The 23,105-nt window shown below is 37.6% G+C and overlaps 1 protein-coding gene across 1 annotated transcript; it reads left to right on the top strand.

The window, feature by feature from the left end:
* The first annotated feature begins 1,596 nt into the window (after window positions 1–1,596).
* Window positions 1,597–20,477, top strand: LOC140157079 (mitotic spindle assembly checkpoint protein MAD2B-like). Its single transcript, XM_072180145.1, has 8 exons — window positions 1,597–1,712; window positions 13,387–13,505; window positions 14,188–14,259; window positions 15,794–15,894; window positions 17,204–17,298; window positions 18,210–18,283; window positions 18,822–18,914; window positions 19,746–20,477. Exons 1-8 carry the CDS (start codon window positions 1,670–1,672, stop codon window positions 19,782–19,784), a joined length of 636 nt encoding a protein of 211 aa, XP_072036246.1. The 5' UTR covers window positions 1,597–1,669; the 3' UTR covers window positions 19,785–20,477.
* Window positions 20,478–23,105: the final 2,628 nt, after the last annotated feature.

Raw genomic sequence — 23,105 nt, 5'->3', positions numbered from 1 at the left:
CTGATTTAAGATCATGAAGCTATTTTGGCACACATTTTTGTCAATTAATAGTGTGCCCTCCAGTGAATATAAAGGCATATTTGCCATCATAGTGAATATGTCATACTTAGTTAATCATGGTTCACACTTGGTTTGCACACCTGTTATGAACCCATTGACTTTGTGTTGTGATCATTTTGATCATGGTTCCCAACACAGATAGCGTAACCAATTGACCTGGCAATGATCGATTTTGACATCACTTTCAATTCAACTGTGAATAGATAAACAGTATATGAAATTTAAAAAATATGCAGTATTTCTGGCTTGCTGTTACCACCATTTGCACCACAGAACTAAAAGTTATGAATTTGAGTTCACCAAAATGTCTAGGGGTTAAAGAAAAGATTTTGTTGGCATGCATAACATTCTTTGCCTCCCCACCCCCTTTGCACAAACCAAATTTTTGGGATCCCAATTTCCAAACTTTAAATTGTCTAGATATATATTGCTAGGGCAGCGAGCAGGAAATGTGCATATTAAAGCATATCTGTACTGTTTTCCTAACCCTATTTAGAGCGTTTTATTTAAAAGGCGCCACATGAATGTACGCCTCTTGATGTGTGCCAAAAATTGCTCCCCTCCCCTTTTTGGCTGGTTGAAAAATGTTTTCCTACGCGGGCCTAATATAGAAACGGTGCCCAAAATATCTGTGCCAAAAATTGCTTGCCCCCCCTTTCGACCTGCCAAAATTGCTTGACCCCCCCCTTTCGACCTGCCAAAAAAGCTTTTTTGGCCTGCCAAAAAATCTTTCCCCCCTATAATTCACCACCCCGGGGGTACACATAATTATTGCACCACTCTTTGAGCCACGGCCCTCGAGAATCTGAAAAGCGGGGGGACAACAAATTATTTTTACAATGCATGAGATTTTACTCATTTTCCAGCTTTTTGTGTGAGATTTACTACTTATGCATGCGTGAGATTATACTACCTTAGCGTGAGACCGTGAGAGAAAGTGACCCAATGCATGAGACTCGCAGCCAATGCGTGAGAGTTGACAGCCCTGACAATATTTGGTGGAAAATTAAAAATCTATTTTTAATGGAAATCACACATTGCTTTAAACCATTTGGTGGTGTGCGACCTGATGAAAAGTTTATTTGGTTGGTTGCCCGCACTCACCCACCATTTTATAGCCCAATTGGGCGACATATGAAGATTTTGTCCTTTACTTCATTGTTGTTTGCTACTGTGTTATAGAAACTAATAAGGTTGAGAAACAAAAGGATAAATTGTAGACTACAGTTGCATAATTTCCAGTTATTGTTGTTGATGTTCAATATAAATCGTTCGATAGTAAACATTTTGGGCGACTTTTCAGTGATGGTGACCCAGGATTTAGACTAAATCCGTCAGTCTCCTAACCTATGCGCACGGCCGCTTCTCTGTGCCGGTTCGCGGCCGAACAGGATTATGGGTAAAAACGAACAGGATTGTGGGTAAAGTAGGACGCCGCCGCGATAGGGCCTGACGGAGATAGGCTAACCCAGGATTCGGGCTGGAAACTTCATATGGCAACCCTGCAAAATTTATTTTGCTTCGCGTCAGCCGGGTCACCTGTTGTGTTGTAAATGCGGGAACTTTTGCATACATTTTGTGCCGAATTTACGGTGTTTTGGCTGGTAAGATGACTTCATATGAAAGAAAAGATACGCTGAAATCTTGTCAAGGTATTAAACCTATATGTATAACAATGTCTTTTTTTTCTGCCATTTGAAATCAGTCTCACATGCTCAGTGACAGTAAGCTTAAATTAAAAAGTCGGCATGTTTATCATGTTAGCCTGCAGAATTTGGCACCCATTTACCCCAGGCCAAGGTTTAAGGTTTCCACTAGCTCGAGATACTCTTATCTAAAATACAGAGTTACATTTTACTATCTTACATTATCTTGCTGTATTTCAACTAGAGCGTCATAGGTAGAAAACCTTTTTTTTTTCTTCTGAGAACAATACAAGTTACACGTTTAAAAAAAAATCTTTTCATGACTTTTCAGTGTAACACTAACAGTGACGTGACGCGACCTCGATTAGTCCCTAGAACTCTGGCCATAGTATCCGTTTTTACTTCTACTAGGGCCAGAGGCACTTACATTGAAAAATTTGTTGGAGATGCTTGAACGATCCAGTACAAAAAATGACAGCATTTCAATGCTTGATCGAGGTCACTAATTAACATGATAAAACCCACTTCTTGAGAACACACAATCGCCGGTCATTTCTAAAGATGCATTTATACTCAATCGCTTTTGGAGAAACCTGAATCGCACGCATGGTCAGTGTACTAAATCGCCGTCGATTTGCCTGCTGAGCATGCGCATGATTCGCTGTTTTTCAAAAGCGACACGTAGGCCTATATTGACACCCTCTGTGTGGTCAACGTTCTCTAAAATTGCACACATAACTTGTGTAGTTAGCGACAATGATTCAGTCTGGGTATAAACACAGCTTTACACAATGACTAATTTACATAGGCACAAAAGACCGTGTTCATGTACCGTTACCGGTACTCAGCCAAACATGGCAGAGTAGGTCCCGGATCTTCTGGACTGTACATGTTCCTATCTCCTCAACGTTATACCTTTCCAACAAGGAAAGAGATACGAAAGGCGAACGTCTAACCTCGATGTAGATATGAAAGGTGAATTCAAATTTGCCATCAAACTACATCATTTTATATATCAAATTAAGCCTGTGAGTAAAGAAAGCCAAAACTGAAAACCGTTTTGTCATAGCACTTTCCGTAGCAAAGGTACATTGTATATTAACATCTTGTCAAAGATTGACTTACCCTGAGTAAAGATAAACACTTGTGCTGAACGTCAAATTGGTCACTTATTGCTCACTGTTCAAAATGTGACATCTACACCAATTACAGTCCCCAAAACTGTCTTCTTTTTAGCCGACCTCAATTTGGAAACATTTAGTGATAGTTAAAAATGCGATCCCCAACCCTTTGGTTACCTTTGGACGAATTTGTAGAAATCTCAGCGGAGTCTCCGTCAGGGTTCCCGTTAAGGTTTTAAAAATGTGCGCCCGTAATGACGCAAGTTTGCTGACGAGGTTGCAAAAACTTGCGTCCAGACAGATTTTTGTGCGTCCATCTGAAATTCACGATTATGACGATACACACATACCCCGGGTCTACACCTCATCAAATGTTGATTGTTAAAAAAAAAAAAAGTGCATTTTCGCTGTGACATTCCATCTCCATTCGCTATGGTAATTTTTCTCATTTCTGTGTCAGTTTTGGTTCGAAAGGTGGTCAAAAACAGGTGCAAAAACATGAGCAAAGTCTGTCAATCTGGAACAAATTTTAGTTCGTAATTTTACTTCCGCATTTCTTTTTTTAAATTAATGTGCTGTTGGTGCTACAAAGCTAAAACTAGTGCGCTGCCACAAATAATACGAAAAAGGGTCATCATTTGAATTTTGGCTTTAAAATTGCTTTAATTATTCAACGTAACAATAATACGTATAAAGGAAACCAAGATTATTTATGAGAAAATAAACTTAAAATATTAAAAATTGAATATTGTCAGGTTGTGATAAATAATTAAATAAACATTAACTGCACGTTTATAGCGGCACGTGTTCAGCTTGTAAACAAATCAATCGGGACTTCCCCAGGCCATCAAACAACGATCGTTAGGAAAGCATGCAAAAAGTGCATGATTTCCTGATGTTGCATTTACAAATATTGCAGAATTTACTTCAATTCTTAGCAGGTGGGTCAAAATTTTGGGGCTTTTATTATCTTAAAAATATAAAAGAATACAAATTTCTTATTTTTATCATCAATTAATGATAAAATTTGAAAGTTTTGTCTCGTCCACAATGGACGCATAAAATACTTGATTAGCCATGTGAACTTGCGTCCAAATTTGTAAAATACGCGTCTGGACGCAATGACGCACACTAACGGGAAGCCTGGTCTCCGTGTCTGAAATTCCCTGGTACAAACATCAAAAATGTCGCATTTCTCAGTTCCGGTGATCATGATAGTATATCCGCATCGCTGTTTTCTTACATGAATATGGCCACATGTTATGAGTTGGGGGTCTCATAGGCTGGAGCCCGGACATTTGCGCAGAATTTTTTGCTTAAATGTCAATTACTGTAGATACCTACATCTAGGTAAATTATATACCAAATTAAAGCTCCTGGATAACCATCAAAATTTCATGTTGCCCCTATTGCTACAAAAGATCGTTTTCTGGATAGAACTCATCAATAGAAGTATTTTGGTGGTTAAATGGTCAAAATCGGTCAAAAACTTTTCGAATTATGAATTTTCAAAGTTTCCCATTCTGACCGGTCATTGGAACGAAATGAAATGACAAGGTCCAAAAATAGCAATTGGGAGCAAAATTGGCATAAGCATATATTTACCTTTATATATTTCTTTATTTTAACATATATGCAAACATGAAACAACATATTGTGAAAGTATCAAAGGAGTTTCTTATGAAATGGCACTTTACTAGTCAATGGCATAAATTATTTTTTCAAACCGAGGCATTGAAATCATGCATTTAGAGAACATTTGGCAAAAATCATCCAAGATGGCCGATATGGCACAAAATCAAAATTGCACTAAGTACAGGTGAACTTTTTTTTCACAACCAAAAATGTCAATGTTATCTGATTTAATATGACCAATTAGTAGGTGTATGCAAAGAAAATCTTAAGTGTCATTGAAGGTCATTGACTCATTCACAACAATAGAGCATACTTTGAATAGAGGTTATCCACAATCATGCTCATGTGTGACTTCTAACAAAAGGTGCTGGTTCCCGTAGTATTCCTTATTCAATACAATTCATGCATGACCTCGAAGTTAGCTGCATGACTTTCGCGGGCTATTTTGAAACAGTTATGGTTGCACATTCAGGTGCTTCTTTTTAAACAAGGTATAGCCAGCAGCAAGTTGTAGATGTTATAGGCCTAAATATAAGAAAACGTTTAGGGTTGAAATCAGGTGAACAATACATCGAATGAGCACGAAACTTCACATTTATGTTTAGAAAGGTGTCTTCTTAGCATGATTCGAAAGGAGTATGGAAATTCTAAAGGGAAGCTGGTGATTTAATTTGTAACTCGAGATCTACTTGTTCAATTTTTTTTCCTTTTTACAGAGGGTATGATAGAGGTATTACTGGCAACTCTGCCAAATTACAGCTCAGTAGGCCAGTTGTTCACCTGATCTTATTGACATGAATATTTTGTGCCATTCTTGAGCAGTGCTGAACTCAGCCACTGGCAATTAAGCGCACTGTGGCGATGGACCAATTTTGACTCGCACTTACAGGAAAATGAAATAAGTTATGTTGCTGTAATTTGCAAGATAGTTACAAAACATAATTGGCATTGGCATTAAAGGTCCGTAACCCGATCGACAGCATCATCCCCGATTTTTTCATTGTTGATGAGGTTTTGGTATCACATAATAGATACTATTTTTCTCATTACTATCCTGAAATTTGACGCTCCAAGTCGATGTATTTCCGAGAAATCGTGAATCACAGCGGTTTTTTTTTTTTTTTTTGTTTGTAAACAATGGTAAATACTTTGGAATTCTGGGAGGGAATTATGAACGAAATATCAGTCACCGCAACAGCTACTTTGGTTTCGCGTCATACACATTCTGTGAAAAAAGCGAACCACACTAACTGCTGAGGAGACGGTGCGCCGTATATATAGTTATGAAAACGGCAACAGTAAGCGTGGTGTGCTAAATAGCTCAATTGACTAGCGCGTTTGTTTTTTACCCGAGAGGTACCCGGTTCAAAACCCGGTCTCGGAAGGTTTTTTCCTCTCCATTTTACCCAAACTTTTTTATATTCATTTGAAATGTACATATTGCAAGGGGAAATATATTTTGTTTCCTTTATATCGCAAACACCAAGAAAAAAAAAACATTTTCCGTTCAATACGGGCGGGCATTGTACAGCATGTCAGCATTCGTCATTGCCTGCCCAGAATGCAATTCACGTATACCAAGGTATTGGATTGCAAATTTGGCTATTTATTCACATTTACGCTGAAAATGCTCTCGTTTTTTCACAAAGCAGCATAAAGGAGGTGATATTTGATATTATTATGTAATTTTAAAGACAATCCATATCCAAAACCAATAGGGTTACCCCCCTTTAACATCCCCAATTTTTACAGAAAAATTATGAAAAATAAAAGAATGAGCTCAATTTAGAAATGTCTGTGCAAGCAGTGCACAGTTGAGCTCCCTGCATGTCTATGGGAGTGTTCTAATCAAGTTGATGGTTCATTGGTCATCCCTACTCTTAGTGAGTGCTTCAAATTGGTACCTTAACTTTTAATATAGCATGTATACTTCAAAAGTTATAGCAGCTGAACGAAAAAAATGTCAGGGTGGAGTCGGCCCATGATATGCTGGATTGCTGGCCCATGATATGCACTTTTGTGTTAATGTTTGCTCCAGCTTGTTTATATATGTTGTTTCTGATTTGCTTCTTTACCCAAAATTAGTCAAATTGCCTAAATATGACAAGCCTGGATATTATTAAGTACCGTATTCTGAATGTGTAATCTTTTTGAGTTTTAGGGTTTTAATTGAATTATTTAGCCAGGGTGGAGTCGGCTTTACGATATGGCTGCTCGAGAAATAGCGGCTCAGGATGTGCTCTTTTCCGGTGAAGTTTGCGAAAACTTATCAGGATTGTATTTCTGATTTGATTTACACTCTCAGATTTAAATATTCAAACATAACCTTCTTTTAATTTACCTACATGGTCCTGGTAAAAATCTTTTTTGGGGGGGGGGTCCATGTATTTTACATGTTCAGTGGCGCATCATGGTAAGTTTTCTGAAGGGACAAAGACACACAAATTCCTAGTAGCCATCATTTGACCCTGTGATTACCCGGCGTGATTGTTGTGCAAAACAATGGCTATTGTACACTATATTAAAGCCCAAAATTAAGGTTACACAAAGAAACGTATAAAAAACGTATAAAAGACATATAAAGTTGTTCTCTAAAACCAGGGGAGGCCGGCCAAGATTGGCTCAATTTTGACGTTGTCATTGCTTTTACACGTAAACACAAAAATGTCTCAAATTATTCCAAAACTGTACGTATGTTATTAAGCACTATTTTATCAGTCTAAATCCGTTGAGGTTCGCCAGTGAACCTCATTGTAAGTACTGTTTTTTATATTTTTTGTATGAATAACGCATTTATATGTTACGATATATACTGAAAATTTCCCCTATGTGTATCAATGAGTTTACGTGGTGTAGTGGTTACGGATCTCGCCTGCCACGCATAGGGTCCCAAGATCGATTCCCATCCCCGGCGATGATTAAAAATTTTTCTTCTTCTTTTTTCTTTGAATTTAAAATTATTTATTTTCATGTGAAAATGTATATATTGCACTGGGAAATATATTTTGTGCATTTTTTTTCTGTAATAGAGCTAAAAAGCGGATCTTGGCTCCGGGAAAAATAATTATGTCCATCGTGCAGGCAGTGTTGCCGTCCATATTGTCTGTTTTGTTTACGCTTTTGGCTGTTGCCACATTGAATAATGTAGTCCACCATCGTCTGTCTAAAACCACGTTTTCTCAGCAATCAAATATCGCAGCGAGTCAAATGTTGGTGCATGGATGTATCTTAACATTATTTTTGTGTGTTTATACAAATTTTTAGAACCCGTTTGAAAATCCTTTGTTTAAATCATTTTTACGCACCATGTTCACAAGATCAAAAACACGTTCCATGCAGTTTTTTTCAAATATTCGCTCCGTATAAAACCACGCCGAGTGATTGTTTTCTCCTTTTTTGTATTGTACTACAAATCGACCAAGGAAATAATGTTGCCATGGGGAAGAACCAAATACAGTACCGATTAAATTTTATTAGCCCGTTTTTGGGAACAATTTTCGAGAATCTTGTACCACAAAACACTCTTATGTTACATTATCGATATCTGGATTGTGGAACGTTAATTTTGATTTCTAACTGCCTACATTGTTTCTCAAAAGTATGTCGATTCCTTTACCATTTGAATTTCACTCCAAATTTAAGCTACTTTTGCAAAAATCAAGGTTTTTCGCCATCGATACCTCCGACATTTACAGCGGTGATGAGATTGTTTATCATAAGAGCCTGGTATGCACTATTCCATAATAGTCAGTTTGAGATCAATCGATTTCACAGGTCACTCAGTAGCTCAATCGGTTAGCTGCGTCTGACTCACGTTCGACTATATAATACTATAGTTTTGAGCTGGAAAACTTTGGTACGTGTTCGAGTCCCTATGTGGTCCATTCCATCTATTTTATTTTATTTTTCTCTCACTTTTTTTCTTGTTCGTTTCTTTCTTTCTGACTGCAGCGATTGATTGTTTTTGCCCGTTTTTTTTCATTGTATAATTCAGGAATTTTTAGGCTATACTAGTCTATAGGCGCGGCCTATGAATATATTTTTACAAATTATATTAACAAAATATTGGTTGTTGGTTTTGTTACTGTTGTTGTAGTTATTGTTGTAGGCCTATATATTGCATAATCAGGGTATAAATAGGCATACTAGGCCTATTATAGCCTATAGAAGCATTGATATATTTCACGACAGATATCATCCAGGATAATTTTAAAAATTGAAAATTTAGAAAATCCAAAGGAAAATTGCCGAAAACGGCTGCCCACAATCACACCCCCCTAATCAGCCCATATGGTCCTATCGTGGTCGCCCCTTCCCTATCCCTGCAACATAAAGGATGACTCACGAGCCGCGGTTTGTCCGTGGCCCTAGTTCAGATTGATACACTATTATGCGTGTGAGTTCATTCTTTTCTGCATGGCTGTTTCCATTATTAACTTACGCCCCTCTGGAATCAAGCCTTGAAAATCACTTGTATTTAACCTTAAGGTGAACATATGTGTTTACCACTTACCAGGCCAATTTTCAATTTCACACTATGGGGGGGGGGGGGGTGAAATTTTCTTTGGGAAGGGGTTGGTTTTAGGGGTGTTTGACATTTATTTGGGGGGGGGGGAGTGAGTTAGCTAACCAACTCATATCAGGTGGGGGATGGCTCAACCACCTAACCCCATGGTCTTCACAATTTCAAAAGACTACAATTACATTTACATAAAGTCACTTCAATGTACATCAGTTGAACAAACATGTGTATTTAAATTAGCACTGACTTCATCTCAGTTTTTGCGATTCTTTGTACCAGTACCTGTATCTTTCTTGAACATAAAGTAATTTTGTACAAGACTTTCCCAGGAGACAGTAATTCCAAAAGAAACTGTTTTGCATGTTGGGATTAACTTGCAAAATATAGATCTGAAATTCTGCAAATCAGCAAAACTTATTATTTTAAATCCTGTTGTTGACTTTGATATCGTATACAAGTGCAACTTTAACTTACTACAAACTTCATATTTTGGACAACAAATTTCAAAATACTGTGAATAACTTGTTGTAATGTCAACTTGAATTCATGTATATATACATGTACATATCATTCTTGTACTTTTAATTACTTAATTTTTCTAGACAGAACATGATTTGTTAATTTCATCAAATTCAGCACCATTTTTGCATTGGCGCGTTTAAACCCTTGCGCAATTTGAGCACCATAACAGGTAGCAAAGTAAAACTATATATTTTCTTTTTATCTTTATATATATTTCTTAGCATTGCCCCTGCATCATAAATAACTGCATTTTTGGAATCCTCATGAAATTTCCTTTCAGAATATGTATACTTTGCCTATAGTAGCATGTACAGGTACTGAAATAATTAATTATAAACAAAAAATGGTGCGATTTCCCAAAAATATGCAATGTCCGGCAAAAATCCCCAACTCAAAACGCATGGCCATATGCATATCTCTGACCCCAGTAAGGTCAAAAACGTGGCGTTGATTTCAACTAATCCGATCCACCGATTGTGACCTTTTCATGAATATTTAATAAGCAGCTTGATACTGATGTCATATCTGAGGTGACCGGAGGCAGCAGATACCATTTTGGTCAACTGAACTCGACTCGTGCGTTCTTTTGGTTGACATAAATCGAACAAAATTTTCAATAACGGGTAATAGTAGGATTTCAATTTTTTATTAATGAAGTTACTTGTAGTTTTGAGGAATGACAAAGTTGTTTTTGGAAACTTAGATGTTTGTTTCAACTGATGATGTATGATCGCAAGGTGAGTGAATTCGTGAAGAGATTTGCTTGTTTGAGTGATAGTAGGATACGGGATGTAGGCTAGTCCTCTGTGTTTGACCGGCTCCGACGTCTCAATTCACACGGAATTATTCGTACCTGCTAACTAGACAGCAATACTGGGTATTGCTGTATGGAACCAGACATAAGATTGACTTTCTAGCATCAAAAAGATTTGGTGTAGTTGTACGGTTTTGACTCGCAAAGCCATTGATCAATCGGTATCAATTCCAAGCAACCTCGCCCAAATTGTCAAAATTTAAAAATCAAGTCAAGTATGTGATTTTGGTCTCATATTGTAGCTAAAAAGCTATATATTCTGAAAACGTACTTTTTTAGGAGGAAATGGTGTCCATTGTTAGAAAAACATCCTAATTTGCATAAATTTGCATATTCTTGACTGGTAAAAGCAGCGAAACTAAAAACACAGCAACTGCTCTGTACTGTAAAATTTTGGAAACAAATTATGCATGTGAATATAAAGTTTATAAGTAGCTCAAAATATAAATACCAGAAATTTTCAAATTTTATAACGTGTAGCTTCGTCAGCATTGTTTGAGTACCAATTTTAGTATCATTATTACCACTGCAATTTTAAAATAAGGTTGATTTTCATTGAAACTAGAATGCAAAGCAAATTTATTCATCCCTATCCAATGACCCAAAAATAATTTTCAAAAGTCTAATTTATGCGGTAACGACCAATTAAAGTTGCATCATTCCGCAACGTTGCGGAATGATGCATAATTCATAATATGCCCGTTTGAAAAAAAATATTCACAATTTTGGGTTAGAACTTTCTGAAATGTATTGCACAGAATTATCTTTACAGTAATTGATGTTTCAGCATTGCCTGAACCATTGTAAGTGACATAACTCCACAAAACCCCCTGCATCATTCCGCAACGCCATAAGGACTCATGGATTGCAAGGATTTTTTCTTTAAATTTACGATAAAATAAAAACAGTGATGATTATTTCTTGATAGATGGTGATAGTTGTTATGTTACATCCTATGGCTAACACCCAGTGCTAAATTTCACTTCCAAGAATTTTAGACTAGCAAAATGTTGACATAATTTTAGTTTCAAAATGTGACCATGCAACACAAGTTATCTGATTAAAAAAAATCAGTGATCAATATTTTTGGATAAATATTGATATTTGTCAGCTAACATAAGTAGCCAAGTATATAAAACACAATTTACTCAAATTTATTGATCTATTTATTTTTATTTTCAAACATGGACTGCTTTTCATTTTCTATGGGATTTTACGCACAGCATCATTCCGCGCTCCTTGCATCATTCCATAACGTGACCTAGTGTCGGAAAATTTGGCATAAAGAGACGATGCCCAAATTTTTTTTAAATCGATACTGACAATTGTCAGTTTACATCCTAAGCTTTAGATTAAGTGGCAAATTTAATATCTCAGATTACTAAACTCACAGAGTTTGTCAAAAATGTTTTAGTGCAAAAAATACTGGTCCCGTGCGCATCATTCCGCAACGAACTTTGCATATGCAAATTAGGAAATTAGGGTGGTTTGGAAAAGTTTTTCCTACCTTAATCATTCACTAACCAAAAATACTTTAACATTATGCTACCGTATTCACCTTGTGCTGTTAATACATATTTGGCTGCTGCATCAAAAAGAAATTCGTACAAAGGCAGTTTGCATCATTCCGCAACGCTTGGAATTGCCCATATATCATTCCATCAGTGGATAAACACATTGAAGTGGGCAGCGAGTGACTTCCTGTTTTAATTGTCTCAGCTGTGAAGTTAGCCTAGACTCGCTGTGAGCCTCATGGACGCCGTTCCTATGTCCACTGAGACTCGTTTTTCCCATTTTGTGTGGTCTGGCATTTTAACAAATTTCTTTGAAATTTGGACGATGCATATGAAACTGTACTCATATAAGAATCAGAAACGTAACTAGGATTTTTACCAAATTCTTGAAACGCAATATCATTTGGAATTTCGGCGAATAAAGATGATTTAAGAAGCCGCCTCTCTCCCTGCGTCCAACAAAAATGATCACAAATGAAAAATAACAAATTTCAGTGTGCACTGCGCACAGAGGTTTGACCATAACTTTTGCTGATCCCCCCTAATCTTTTCTATACACATGTATGTCGATTTAATACAGATTCCCGCTGTTGGTTCCAAGGTCACGCGTAAAAATAGCCTAAATCTCTAGGCCCGATCTCGAAACAATAAACATGGTGGAACAAGCACAACCCGATGACCGTGCGTAAGCAGTTAAAGGACTGGTTGATCAAGTCTAGCGTGAAAATATGACATGTCAGCATCAACAATAGTCTTTTGCACAGCCAATTTGCATCTGTCCTAACGCTCATCGTTCAATAGACACAAACAGTGTGGGCCAAGACTAAACCTACCACCTGCCTAAGACAAAAACAAATGAGACGAAGAACTGAACAACCATTTTTGTCCTGAAAAATGCTTCATCGTGACGATCAGAAACGCCAAAAATTTATTTTTTACTACGCTGGATATTGTGCTGGAATCAAAGTACATGTAATGATCAAATTTGAAGATAAATAGGCCAAATATTGCAAGAAAATCTACTCACTAGGACTCTAGGGACTACACAGAGAATTCACGGCTATGCCAATGTATTAGGGAAAACCAATATCAGTGACTAAGTTAGCCCAGCCAAATTAGACAGGTAAGAAATTGGTCAAAAGCGTTTTGAAATTGACAATGGATAACTGGCTGAAGGTATTTTCATTCCCTTCTCATTGTGTCATCGTGGATAGATTACCCAACCAATTCCTCCATAAAGATGCAACAAGTCCTGATTTTCCTGCTCTAGGGTGTGATTTTCGGGTAATTTTGTGCCCGGGTACCCACCGCATTTTTCGGGCGGGTAACTGGTACCAATTACAAAAAAAAAAAAAAAAAAATTACATTTTTTTTTTTTTTTTTTAAATTTTTTTTTCAAAGTTTTTTCCGGTTTTGAAGTGTCTCTGGACCTAGACCTAAATGCTAGGATCATTCATGGTTGACCTAAAAAAAAAATAAAAATTGAATTTTGCACATTGTTTCTCTGACTCACTCACACCCTTATCCTGCTCTATTTCTGTTCTTTCCACAGCTGCAGCAGACATCTTGTGTGAGTTCTTAGAGGTTGCCATCCATCAAATCTTATACACAAGACAGATCTACCCATCAGGAATATTTGAAAGCAGGAAGAAGTACAATGTACCAGTACAGGTAAGTCTTGAATTATGTGCAGTTTTGTTCCCAAGTTGGAAATTTGAACTTTCGACAAATAACATGTTTCTTGAATGCCGAATTGCTAATAGGGGCTTTGGCTTGCACAACTAAAGACAGCAAAAGTTGATTGTCACAACTACATTTACATGTATTGTTTATATGCGAATCCACATGGGTTTTCTCGTCAAATTTTGACCTTTGATAATTGATACCGACTAGTACAAAAAATTCTCTCAGGAATGGCCACTAGTTCAACTACATTGTAGATTTGAGATACTGCACTGTCCATGATCAATCTGGAATTTTGTCCATCATCAATCTGTGGAATTTTGTCCATCATCAATCTGTGGAATTTTGTCCATGATCAATCTGTAGAATTTTGTCCATGATCATTCTGTGGAATTTTGTCCATGATCAATCTGGAATTTTGTCCATGATCAATCTGTGGAATTTTGTCCATGATCAATGTGTGGAATTTGAGAAATTAAGAATGCTGTGAGAATGTTGCACAGGGTTTGTATGATAAAAGTTATTGATATTTCATTTGAAATCAATGGTTGATCTCGAAATGTCATGTAATATTTTATTTATATTTTATGCGATTGTGCAATTCACTTCATGAATTCTGCTTGTTCAGATTTGTCATTGTTGGAGACATCAACTTTTCTTTATTTTACAGTTGTCAAGACACCCAGATGTCAACCAGTATATAACTGATGTGTTGCAAGGAATAAAACCACTGATAATTAAGGTAGGCAATATAGGAATGCACATACAGACACTAATAGTTATACCCCCAGCTTGTTCACGAAATGCAGGAAATAATACGATCAGGTGCCGTGTTCCACGAAGCCTAAGGCAGAATAGAATACCAGCTAGATCGTACATATTTTCTTGTATTTTGTGAAAACAGCTGTAGGAGCAACAAATATCCTTTAGTGAACATGATTTCTGTGTCATCTGACTTGTTGGTAAGCCTTGCTGAAGGATTTTATCATTTTAGTTAGGTAATCTTACTGAAAAGTAGGCCAATATATTCATTGCTCTTATAAAAATAACAATGTGCATGTTAAGGAGAACGGCATGGTCCAGGCTAGTGGTTAAGATCATTCAATTCAAAAATTCAATATTCAATTATCCCCTCTCTTCATTTGGGGCAGATGCAGGTGATTACAAAGATTTCACAGCCAGTTCCGATCAAGGTAATGCCTGGGTGTTCATACACTCTACGGGAGAACAGTATTTCAATATTGAATGATTTACCCAGGTTAAGTAAGATGAAAATGAATGCGCATGTGTGAGGTGTAACAAAATCATGCAAGCACATGTGTGAAGTGTAACCAGTACTGGGTTGCCAAATGATTTCAGTCCGAATCGCGGGTCAATTAATCGAAAAGTCGCCCAATTTTGCTCTTTACCATTGGTTTCTATGGGGCAAGAAACTATCGGAAGTCGCGGGAGCCAATGTTGAAAAGTCACCCAAATTTTTTCTTAACCATTGGTTTCTATGGGACAGGAAATTGTCAAAAGTCGCAGGAAAAATCTTCAAAAGTCGCCCCAATTGGGCTACCAAATCGCGGGTTTGGCAACCCAGCCAGTATGCAGGTGATTAAAGGAACTACTATACCTGCCTGAGTTATATATAATCATAAATAATAATGAGGAGGACGCAGGTAGTATGGGTTTTTATCCAAGTAGTGTTTGACCAATAAGATAGCAGAATTCATGTCAACTAAAATATAAAATCTTGTTCAATACTGCTTTTCTGAGGACACCAAACTTTTTCCTGAAACCAGTTTTCTCGAAACGATGATGGGTTGTCGAGAAATGTGCTGGGATTGACAGAGTGTGTGTTCAAAAGGCTGTCATCACAAGAATCAAGAGCACCCATAAAGGCACACCCTTTATAGCAGCACACATGCATCGTTTAGATCACAATCAACCTGTGCAACTTATTCAGATGGAACACATGTCCATCAATAAATTTTGTGTGGGCACTGCAGGGTCATAGTGTATTAGTTTGTGAAGGATTGTATCTGTTTCTCCCTTTCCTTAAAAGTTTATCTTAAAAGTTCATCACACTAGGATCCACAACATGCTCATCTATCAGAGGCACATTTATTGAATGACCTTTGAAGATTTGGGTACAAAAACTCTTACTCTGCAACTTAAGGTCAGATTTTGCACTATGATTGTGTAATTGAGGTTATTGGACTATGCCATTGGGATGAGGCTATTGTGGTTCATAGTGTCATGATGTTGTTGTTATCATTTTGTTTCCACAGCAAGAGGTCCAGTGCTTGACTGTAGTGATATTGAGTCCCGATAGGAAACCAATAGAAAGATATGTGTTTGAATTAGCCCCACCTACGGAACCACCTGCAGAGTGAGTAGGCTTTATTAGACCATTTTGAATTCTAATTCAGTTGGTGCGTCTTGTCAAGAATACATGCAATTTGATTGGTTTTCACCTATCCATTATGACACGATAGTTGATAGTCATATAAGACAGTGAGCGTGCCGACACACAACGGCGGCACGCTTATAGACCCTCAATGATCGCGAGATAATGCGTTCGCGTAATACATGTGCGCGAATTAAGAAAGCTAAAAAAGGCAGTTTACTACTATAAAGAATTATACTAAACTGAATAAGAATGAGAATAAAAGATAGGATTTTGTTATTGTATCATAATGGATGGGCTGGCCAATATTTTTATCGTAGTGGATGCCGGCTGCGCCACTACTCAAAATATTGGCCAGCCCATCCATTATGACACGATATTGGATAGGCAAAAGACAAAATCATATCTTTTATTCTCTAATTCCAATATGGCGGCCATGGGGCATTGAAAAAATTATAAACATATAGGCTTTCATATTCATTGATCCATAATCTTACAGAAAGTGCAATATAGATATCCCCATCAAACCCCAAAATGACACACGGATATAGACTATTTCGTTATCGATTCCAAAGTGCGCTAATTTGCTTGATAGTTTGATTTTGGCGAGAAATTGAATAGTCCATCATCAGTGTCAACACTGACCTCGGAAATCGCAGATTGGGATAGAGTATGTTTGTGCCTCTAGTAGGATATGTCCTGGATGTTACTGAATGGATGATTCAATTCACCTTGTAAAGGCCTGTTTATAAAATAAATGTCCTTATTCTTCAGAGTCTTAGTTACGTGATGATGATCATCAAGCATGTAGAAGAGGTGAAGTCTGTCACCCTTATATATGCTTGATGACATGGGTCAACAGTCTTGTTGATCAGCTACTAAGTGTGATTATCAATTCTGCGTTTGTGCCCGTATACGCTCGGCACATTGCACACAGTTCTCTCACATCAAGTGTACACATCTATGCACATACATATGTGACACAATCTGGTCCATGGAGGCAGGTGGCAAATTTGAAATTGCCATAAAAGTAAAAAATATGGAGTAAAAAAAACCCAATATACATAAGAAAATAGACATCGCAAAACATCATAACTTTAGAAGCAAGTATGCCAGACCTTGTGATGTTTTCAGTATATGATAACCTAATTTGTATAAGGCAATGAATATAGTAAATCAATTTTCAAAAATGCCTCATTTGGCCTCCATGGACCAGATCATGTCACATACAATATTTTTGATACTTTCTGATTTTCTGCTGATTCAAACCAAATAACCTTCTATCTTCCAGGGATGACAGTTATCTGATGATATTAGAGCAATCACTGAGAGCATTTCTACTAAGAATTAACACATGTGACTCCTTGTTGCAAGAAATACCACAAGGTAAGATTGGCATTTGGCAAGTAACCACATCCAAAACAGAAAGTCCTCGCATCAAAAACAGAAAGTCCTCACTTGGATAATCATAATTCATAGCACAATGAATTAAAAGCAATAAAATCCAGATGAACGTGTAGAGAATTTTGTTAGCTGTAACATGATATAGCAGTTGTTTGAAAAGAATGGCAGAGAAATGCTCTCCAGATTGAAAAGACAGCAGTCAGCATTGTCAGTTAGCGATCGATATGGTACCCGCTGAAAGCCACTGACTTCAGGTGCGTGGAACATGTTAGGCAATGAATTTGCCCTTTTCAAATTGCACCAAACATCATTCAATCATTAATTCATTGATAATTCTGATTTGTTTTTACACAAATTTGGTATCATACTACAGCTAAGAAAATTCCCCTGGTGTTGTAATGCTGAAATCCCAACAAGAATTAAGCTATGTTGCATCATTGTTTACATAGGCGGCGCTTAGGGGTTGGCAAGGGGGGAATATTTTCTTGCCCCATTTTGCCCACCCCCCCGCTTTGAGGCAAAACCCTCAAAATTACGTAACTTTCCGCATTTTGAGCAAAATTTGTTGATTTTGCCCCCCAGAAATTCACTATGCCCCCGAAAAAATTCCTGGTGCCGCTACTGATCATTGTTTACATAGCCTTGAACTTGGTCTTTGCTAGTTTGAGAAAGAGAACTCATTATTGAATGTAATTCCAAAGGTACACAATGTATGCAAAACCTAGTATTTAAGAAGTGGGCCCCAGTACATAAATATCACAAGTGCAATTTTGGTCAAATTCTTTAATCCTGTTACTTGGGAAGTTGAAGCAGTACTGACAGGGAAAGACTTTCTTACAAGTCACGTTTTAAGGTTTTTCATTGGGCACAATTCTATCCTCTCTGATTTTCAGATTGTTCTTTCAATGTACTTGTATATACCAAAGCATCTGCAACCTTAGATATGGAAGACAGTCAGTTTGTACAGGTGAGTTTCAACAACAGCAGGGGAAGATTTGAGAACTTCCCATCACCTACTACATTTACTACGTATTGTCTGTAATAAATGCTTGTGGGCTGTGCAATTTTTCTAAAGGGCAATGTTTTAGAGGCAAAATTATATTGGCGACTTCATTACTCAGCCAATTATCGGTAGTAAATGTCGCAGCATTTTGTAAGTGCATGTTCATGCAAAAATGAGATAGTTCTTTAATGAAAATTCAAGTATAATTTGGCAATGAACTTGAAGTGGATAGAAGTTTAGAACAATTAATAATAGGTTCTGTCCATGTAATTATGTGATTGTGATGGGTGTAAAAGGGAAGCTAACAAATTAAAATAACACCTATTGAAAAAGTAGTGTGAACTTGTGTTCAATTATAAAAGGCCATAGCAAGGCATTTGTAAGAGATGTGTTTGTGGGTTTGTAAGCCAGTTCATCAGCACTGTCCTCATGAAATATGAGATAAGTAGTTGTTTCCTTGTGTTGTTTGTTCAATGTTTCAATCCGTATTTATTTTTTCTAGGGTTTCCCATGGATAGAAGCTGATACAGAACTGAGTAGCCTTCCTGATGCCAAAATGATACCACTAAAAACAATGTCATCCCACATAATCAAGGTAGGACTGTACTCATTGCAAGTGTATAGGGTCTTCCACACAGAAGATGCCTTGTTAATAGGCCTACAAGTAAACAGGTGCATATCTCACCTGGCAATAATAATATTTTATTATTTTCAATACTGCGATGTGAGATTTCACAAAGTCTCAGTGATGTCTGGATATAATGAGAGCTGAATAAAAGTTGATTTAATCTGTATAGGATTACTTTTGATTTTGATTCTTTAAAAACAAATTAAATGTAAGCTGAGAATATTATCTTGGCAAAATTCGATAAAATTTGGCCAAATTCAATAAAATGCCCCTTAGGAATAAAGCCTGTTTTGATAAATTCAGAATAATGCCTCTTTAGGAATAACGAGCCGACCCCAAACAATCAACATTGAAAGAAGACTTAACGTTACAGGGTTGGCTATGTGTATTGCTCACAGAATTAAAACCAGAGATCCAGGATTCGACCGCCATCTTGATACAGGCATGGAGCAAAAATTGGGGGTGTTCGGTTTCCCTCGGAATGCGCTAGAGGCATTCGTTGTCATGCAAGCGTGACATGGATGATGGTCGCATTTGAGATACGCATTTGATGCGACCTGCACGCGAGTACCAAGACACTTCAGATGAGACGCAGCATTGTTTTTGTTTGTCTCCGCGCACCATCGGCAAGGACCCGAATATCCCCAATTTTCTCCCCATAGCTGATGGCGCGATTGTATGTGGCGGTATAAGGAGTCCCGGTTCTCCTTTTCTAATTCTGTGGTATTGCTTGCCTCATGTTGAATGGGGATTTACATTAAAATCACTGACATCTTATTTGTTTTTCTGTTTTTATAGATGCAACTCTATGTTGAAGAAACAAGTGACAAGTCATGAGAGCTACAAATGTGATGAAAGTGCCATCTTAACAATGAGCAGTGAGTCGGAAGACTACTGAATCTGAACTACACATAGACTGTGTGTACACGGTTAGTAACAGTAATGACTGGATGTTGGATTGGAGTAGGTTCTGCTAGAGGTGAGAAGACACAGGTTCTGTAATTACACATGTGCTGGAATAACAGAATGGTAAATGGTGGGTTGCAATGGTTTGAAATGGTTGATAAGGGTTCTGTCCAGTGTTCTGCCATAAATTTAATAGAGATTGTTATTCTTGTGCTATTAGCATTTAGAAGTCAATTGAAATATTACAATCGATTTGCATTGAACCATCTATGAACTGGCTTATTATAATGTATTGCGAAATCCTTTTAAAATGTAGATAGTATAGGCGCGACGTCAAGCTTGTGCCTTGTGCAAAATAATACCCGCTGGACGGTTAGTATTTTGTCGAAAGGATTTGGCAAAACATTTTATTGGAATATTGTCAAGATTTAACAACAGGTACAGTGATTATACCCATGGAGGTTGGATTAGAGAGACAAAAATGTGTGTAGCAAGGAATCATCTATGGTACAAATAATGATGTGAAGAGGGACACAAAATGAGCAAAATTATATATGTTAAAAGTGAAAAAGATATGGTCAAAGGGAATCAATCTTGACTCTCTAAACCAGGCCTTCTCAACTAAACTCCTCAACGAAAGTTTGGAAAGTTTTTTCAAGCATCTGTATCTCCAATTATTTGTGACATATTCATATCGTGTTGCATATCACTGGATAGCTACAATACTCCCCTTTACAATGACACCCATTTGAAACAACAACATTTTTCACGGCTGAGTACACGCCTTGTGAATGTAGTGGGGTCTCAAAATGAATTTGCCAAATTGACCATTATTCTGTGCTCAAACAAAGCTAGCCACTAACCTCAATAGCGGTGGAAAACCACAGGCAGCCACAATAGTCAGGCACCTTCTCCTCATGCTGCTCACCGACCTGATACACGTTACTGTGGGATGGAATTCCATTCTTCCACAAGGATTCGTCGCAGGTCATTGAATGTGGTTGCCTATGGGCTTATTTGGCACGCACAGCACGATCAAGCTGGTCCCATAAGTGTTCAATCGGGTTGAGGTCTGGCCCCCGGGTCTGGCCTGATGGCAGGCTATTTTGACTTCTACTCCCATATTCTGTAGGTAGTCGTTGACTACCGTGGCTATGTGGGGCGAGCGGTGTCATCTTGGAGGATTGCATTAGGTCCCAGATTGTGAAGTTATGGGATTGCAGCTTGCTGCACAGAATAATGGTCAATTTGGCAAATTCATTTTGAGACCCCACTACAATCACAAGGCATGTACTCAGCCGGGAAAAATGTTATTGTTTCAAATGGGGTGTCATTGTAAAGGGGAGTATTGTAGCTATCCAGTGATATGCAACACGATATGAATATGTCACAAAAAATTGGAGATACAGATGCTTGAAAAAACTTTCCAAACTTTCGTTGAGGAGTTTAGTTTATTTGAAGTGCCAACAGGACAATTTTAAGGGAGGACTCGACTCTGTGAGATAGCATACATGTGTGCATAGCGGTTAAGGTGCAGTGATGCTTAATCGGGCATCCAGGGGGGCAGCTTTTTAAAGTTTTTTAAAGGCTCAGATTGGGTATTTTTTACCCTGCTTTTGTTCAAGATTTGTGTGGGAAAATGATTAAAATTGCTGTGCGCCACTTCAACTGACTCCAAGCGCCACAAGTGGTGCACACGCCGCCAGTTGAGAAGACCCGCTCTAAACAATATTTGGAAGAATAAGTTGAATCGTGAGAGTCCACTTTTGAGAAGACTCAAAAAAGTTAAAAATCAACTGATTATTATCTGTTCCCGCTCCAGTGACACGTCATGCATATTGTCCTGGGTAGGATATCCTCACTGGAAGGGCACGCATTGATATAATTATATAGCAGGAGTTCCCAATTATGTGTGACCATCCACCATGAACTCAGTGTAGAGTCGCCAGTGCTTATTCAGAGATTTTGACCAATAAGCAGTATAGAAATCAATAGAAAACAAAAGAATTTCAAGAGCAAACTTGATTTTAGAGCACCTGCAAGCAGTTATGACAAGTGACATACCATTTTAAAGTTTGTTTTTTGGAGATTTCAACTGTTCAACAATTAAGATACTTAAAATTGGGACTTTACACTGAGTTTGTCGTGGATGGTCACATATTTGCTCTGGAGCCCACAAAAAGCCATAATCATTTCAAAGATTTGTGTTTGAGTGCCAATGTACATTATTTTGCTATTATGTTTACTGTATAATTTAGAGCTGATCAAGGGTTCTGTGTAAAAACAGGTGGTTAAAATTAGGACATGATTTACAGTATTCAACCTAATTAGCACCCTTAAATAATTAGTGCCCCCTGCCGCCCCCTTTGAATTTTTGTCCCTGCCAATCGAAGTAAGGGGCTACAAAATGAGCTCCATTGTTAGTATGTGGAGGTGGCTGTGTGTGTGGAGAAAATGTTATCCTTTTTGCAATTTTTAAAAAATCTTTTGTTGATTTCTCGCACATGCTTTAATGGATTTTAATGAGACTTGAACACAATGACCCTTGGGTACATTGATATGTGTGATGTCAACAGGTGTGAAGTCTCAAAGGTCATCTAGGGCAGGGCTCCGCAAATAGCGGCGCGCGCGCCGTGGCTTCCCGAGTGGCGCGAGGCGCCATTTAGATTTAAAACAAAAACAAAAAAACAATGCGATTCCCATGTCATCCTTGAAAAGACAGGCTAAAAAAGTACAAAATGTTGCACCAAATGGCGTCATTTGCACCTCAAATTAAAATTTTTTTTATTTCATGTGGCGCTTCAACAAATCTATTTGAGGAAGCCTGATCTAGGGGTTCGTTCAGGTCATTTTGCAAATACGTTAATATTTTCAATTTTTACAAACCACACTGGTGGGAACGAATGTTACCCAAGTTACTAATCTACTTATTAAACTTGCGCCAAGTTTCTCCTTTCTGTGAACTTTAGCACATATTGTAAAACCCCGTCTACAAGCATATAGTGTTTTTTTATAAGAGCTTAATTAATTTGAAGCAAGCGTTAATATACCAATACAATGTATCGGTCTTAAAATAATACTTGTTTGTATATGCTTGGATCCGTACTTTATTTGCTCAAACTCCATAATGGCGACTGGATTAATGTAGCTTTCATCAGAAGCACACTATATGCTTGTAGACGGGGTTTTACGGTATTGCAGTTGCTGTTACATTCATTTTACACTCTGTGTATCTATAATTTTGAATTGCAA

The sequence above is a fragment of the Amphiura filiformis genome, chromosome 7 (assembly GCF_039555335.1).
Source record: "Amphiura filiformis chromosome 7, Afil_fr2py, whole genome shotgun sequence".
In the NCBI taxonomy this organism is placed as follows: Eukaryota; Metazoa; Echinodermata; class Ophiuroidea; order Amphilepidida; family Amphiuridae; genus Amphiura; species Amphiura filiformis.
This window is presented reverse-complemented; position numbering and strand designations above follow the sequence as displayed.

Excerpts from the sequence above, each read along its gene's own strand:
- LOC140157079 (XM_072180145.1), top strand. The coding sequence starts at position 1,670 with ATGACTTCATATGAAAGAAAAGATACGCTGAAATCTTGTCAAG. Across the intron at positions 1,713-13,386 it reads TACGCTGAAATCTTGTCAAG|CTGCAGCAGACATCTTGTGT; the intron begins GTATTAAACCTA and ends TTCTTTCCACAG. Across the intron at positions 17,299-18,209 it reads GTTGCAAGAAATACCACAAG|ATTGTTCTTTCAATGTACTT; the intron begins GTAAGATTGGCA and ends TCTGATTTTCAG.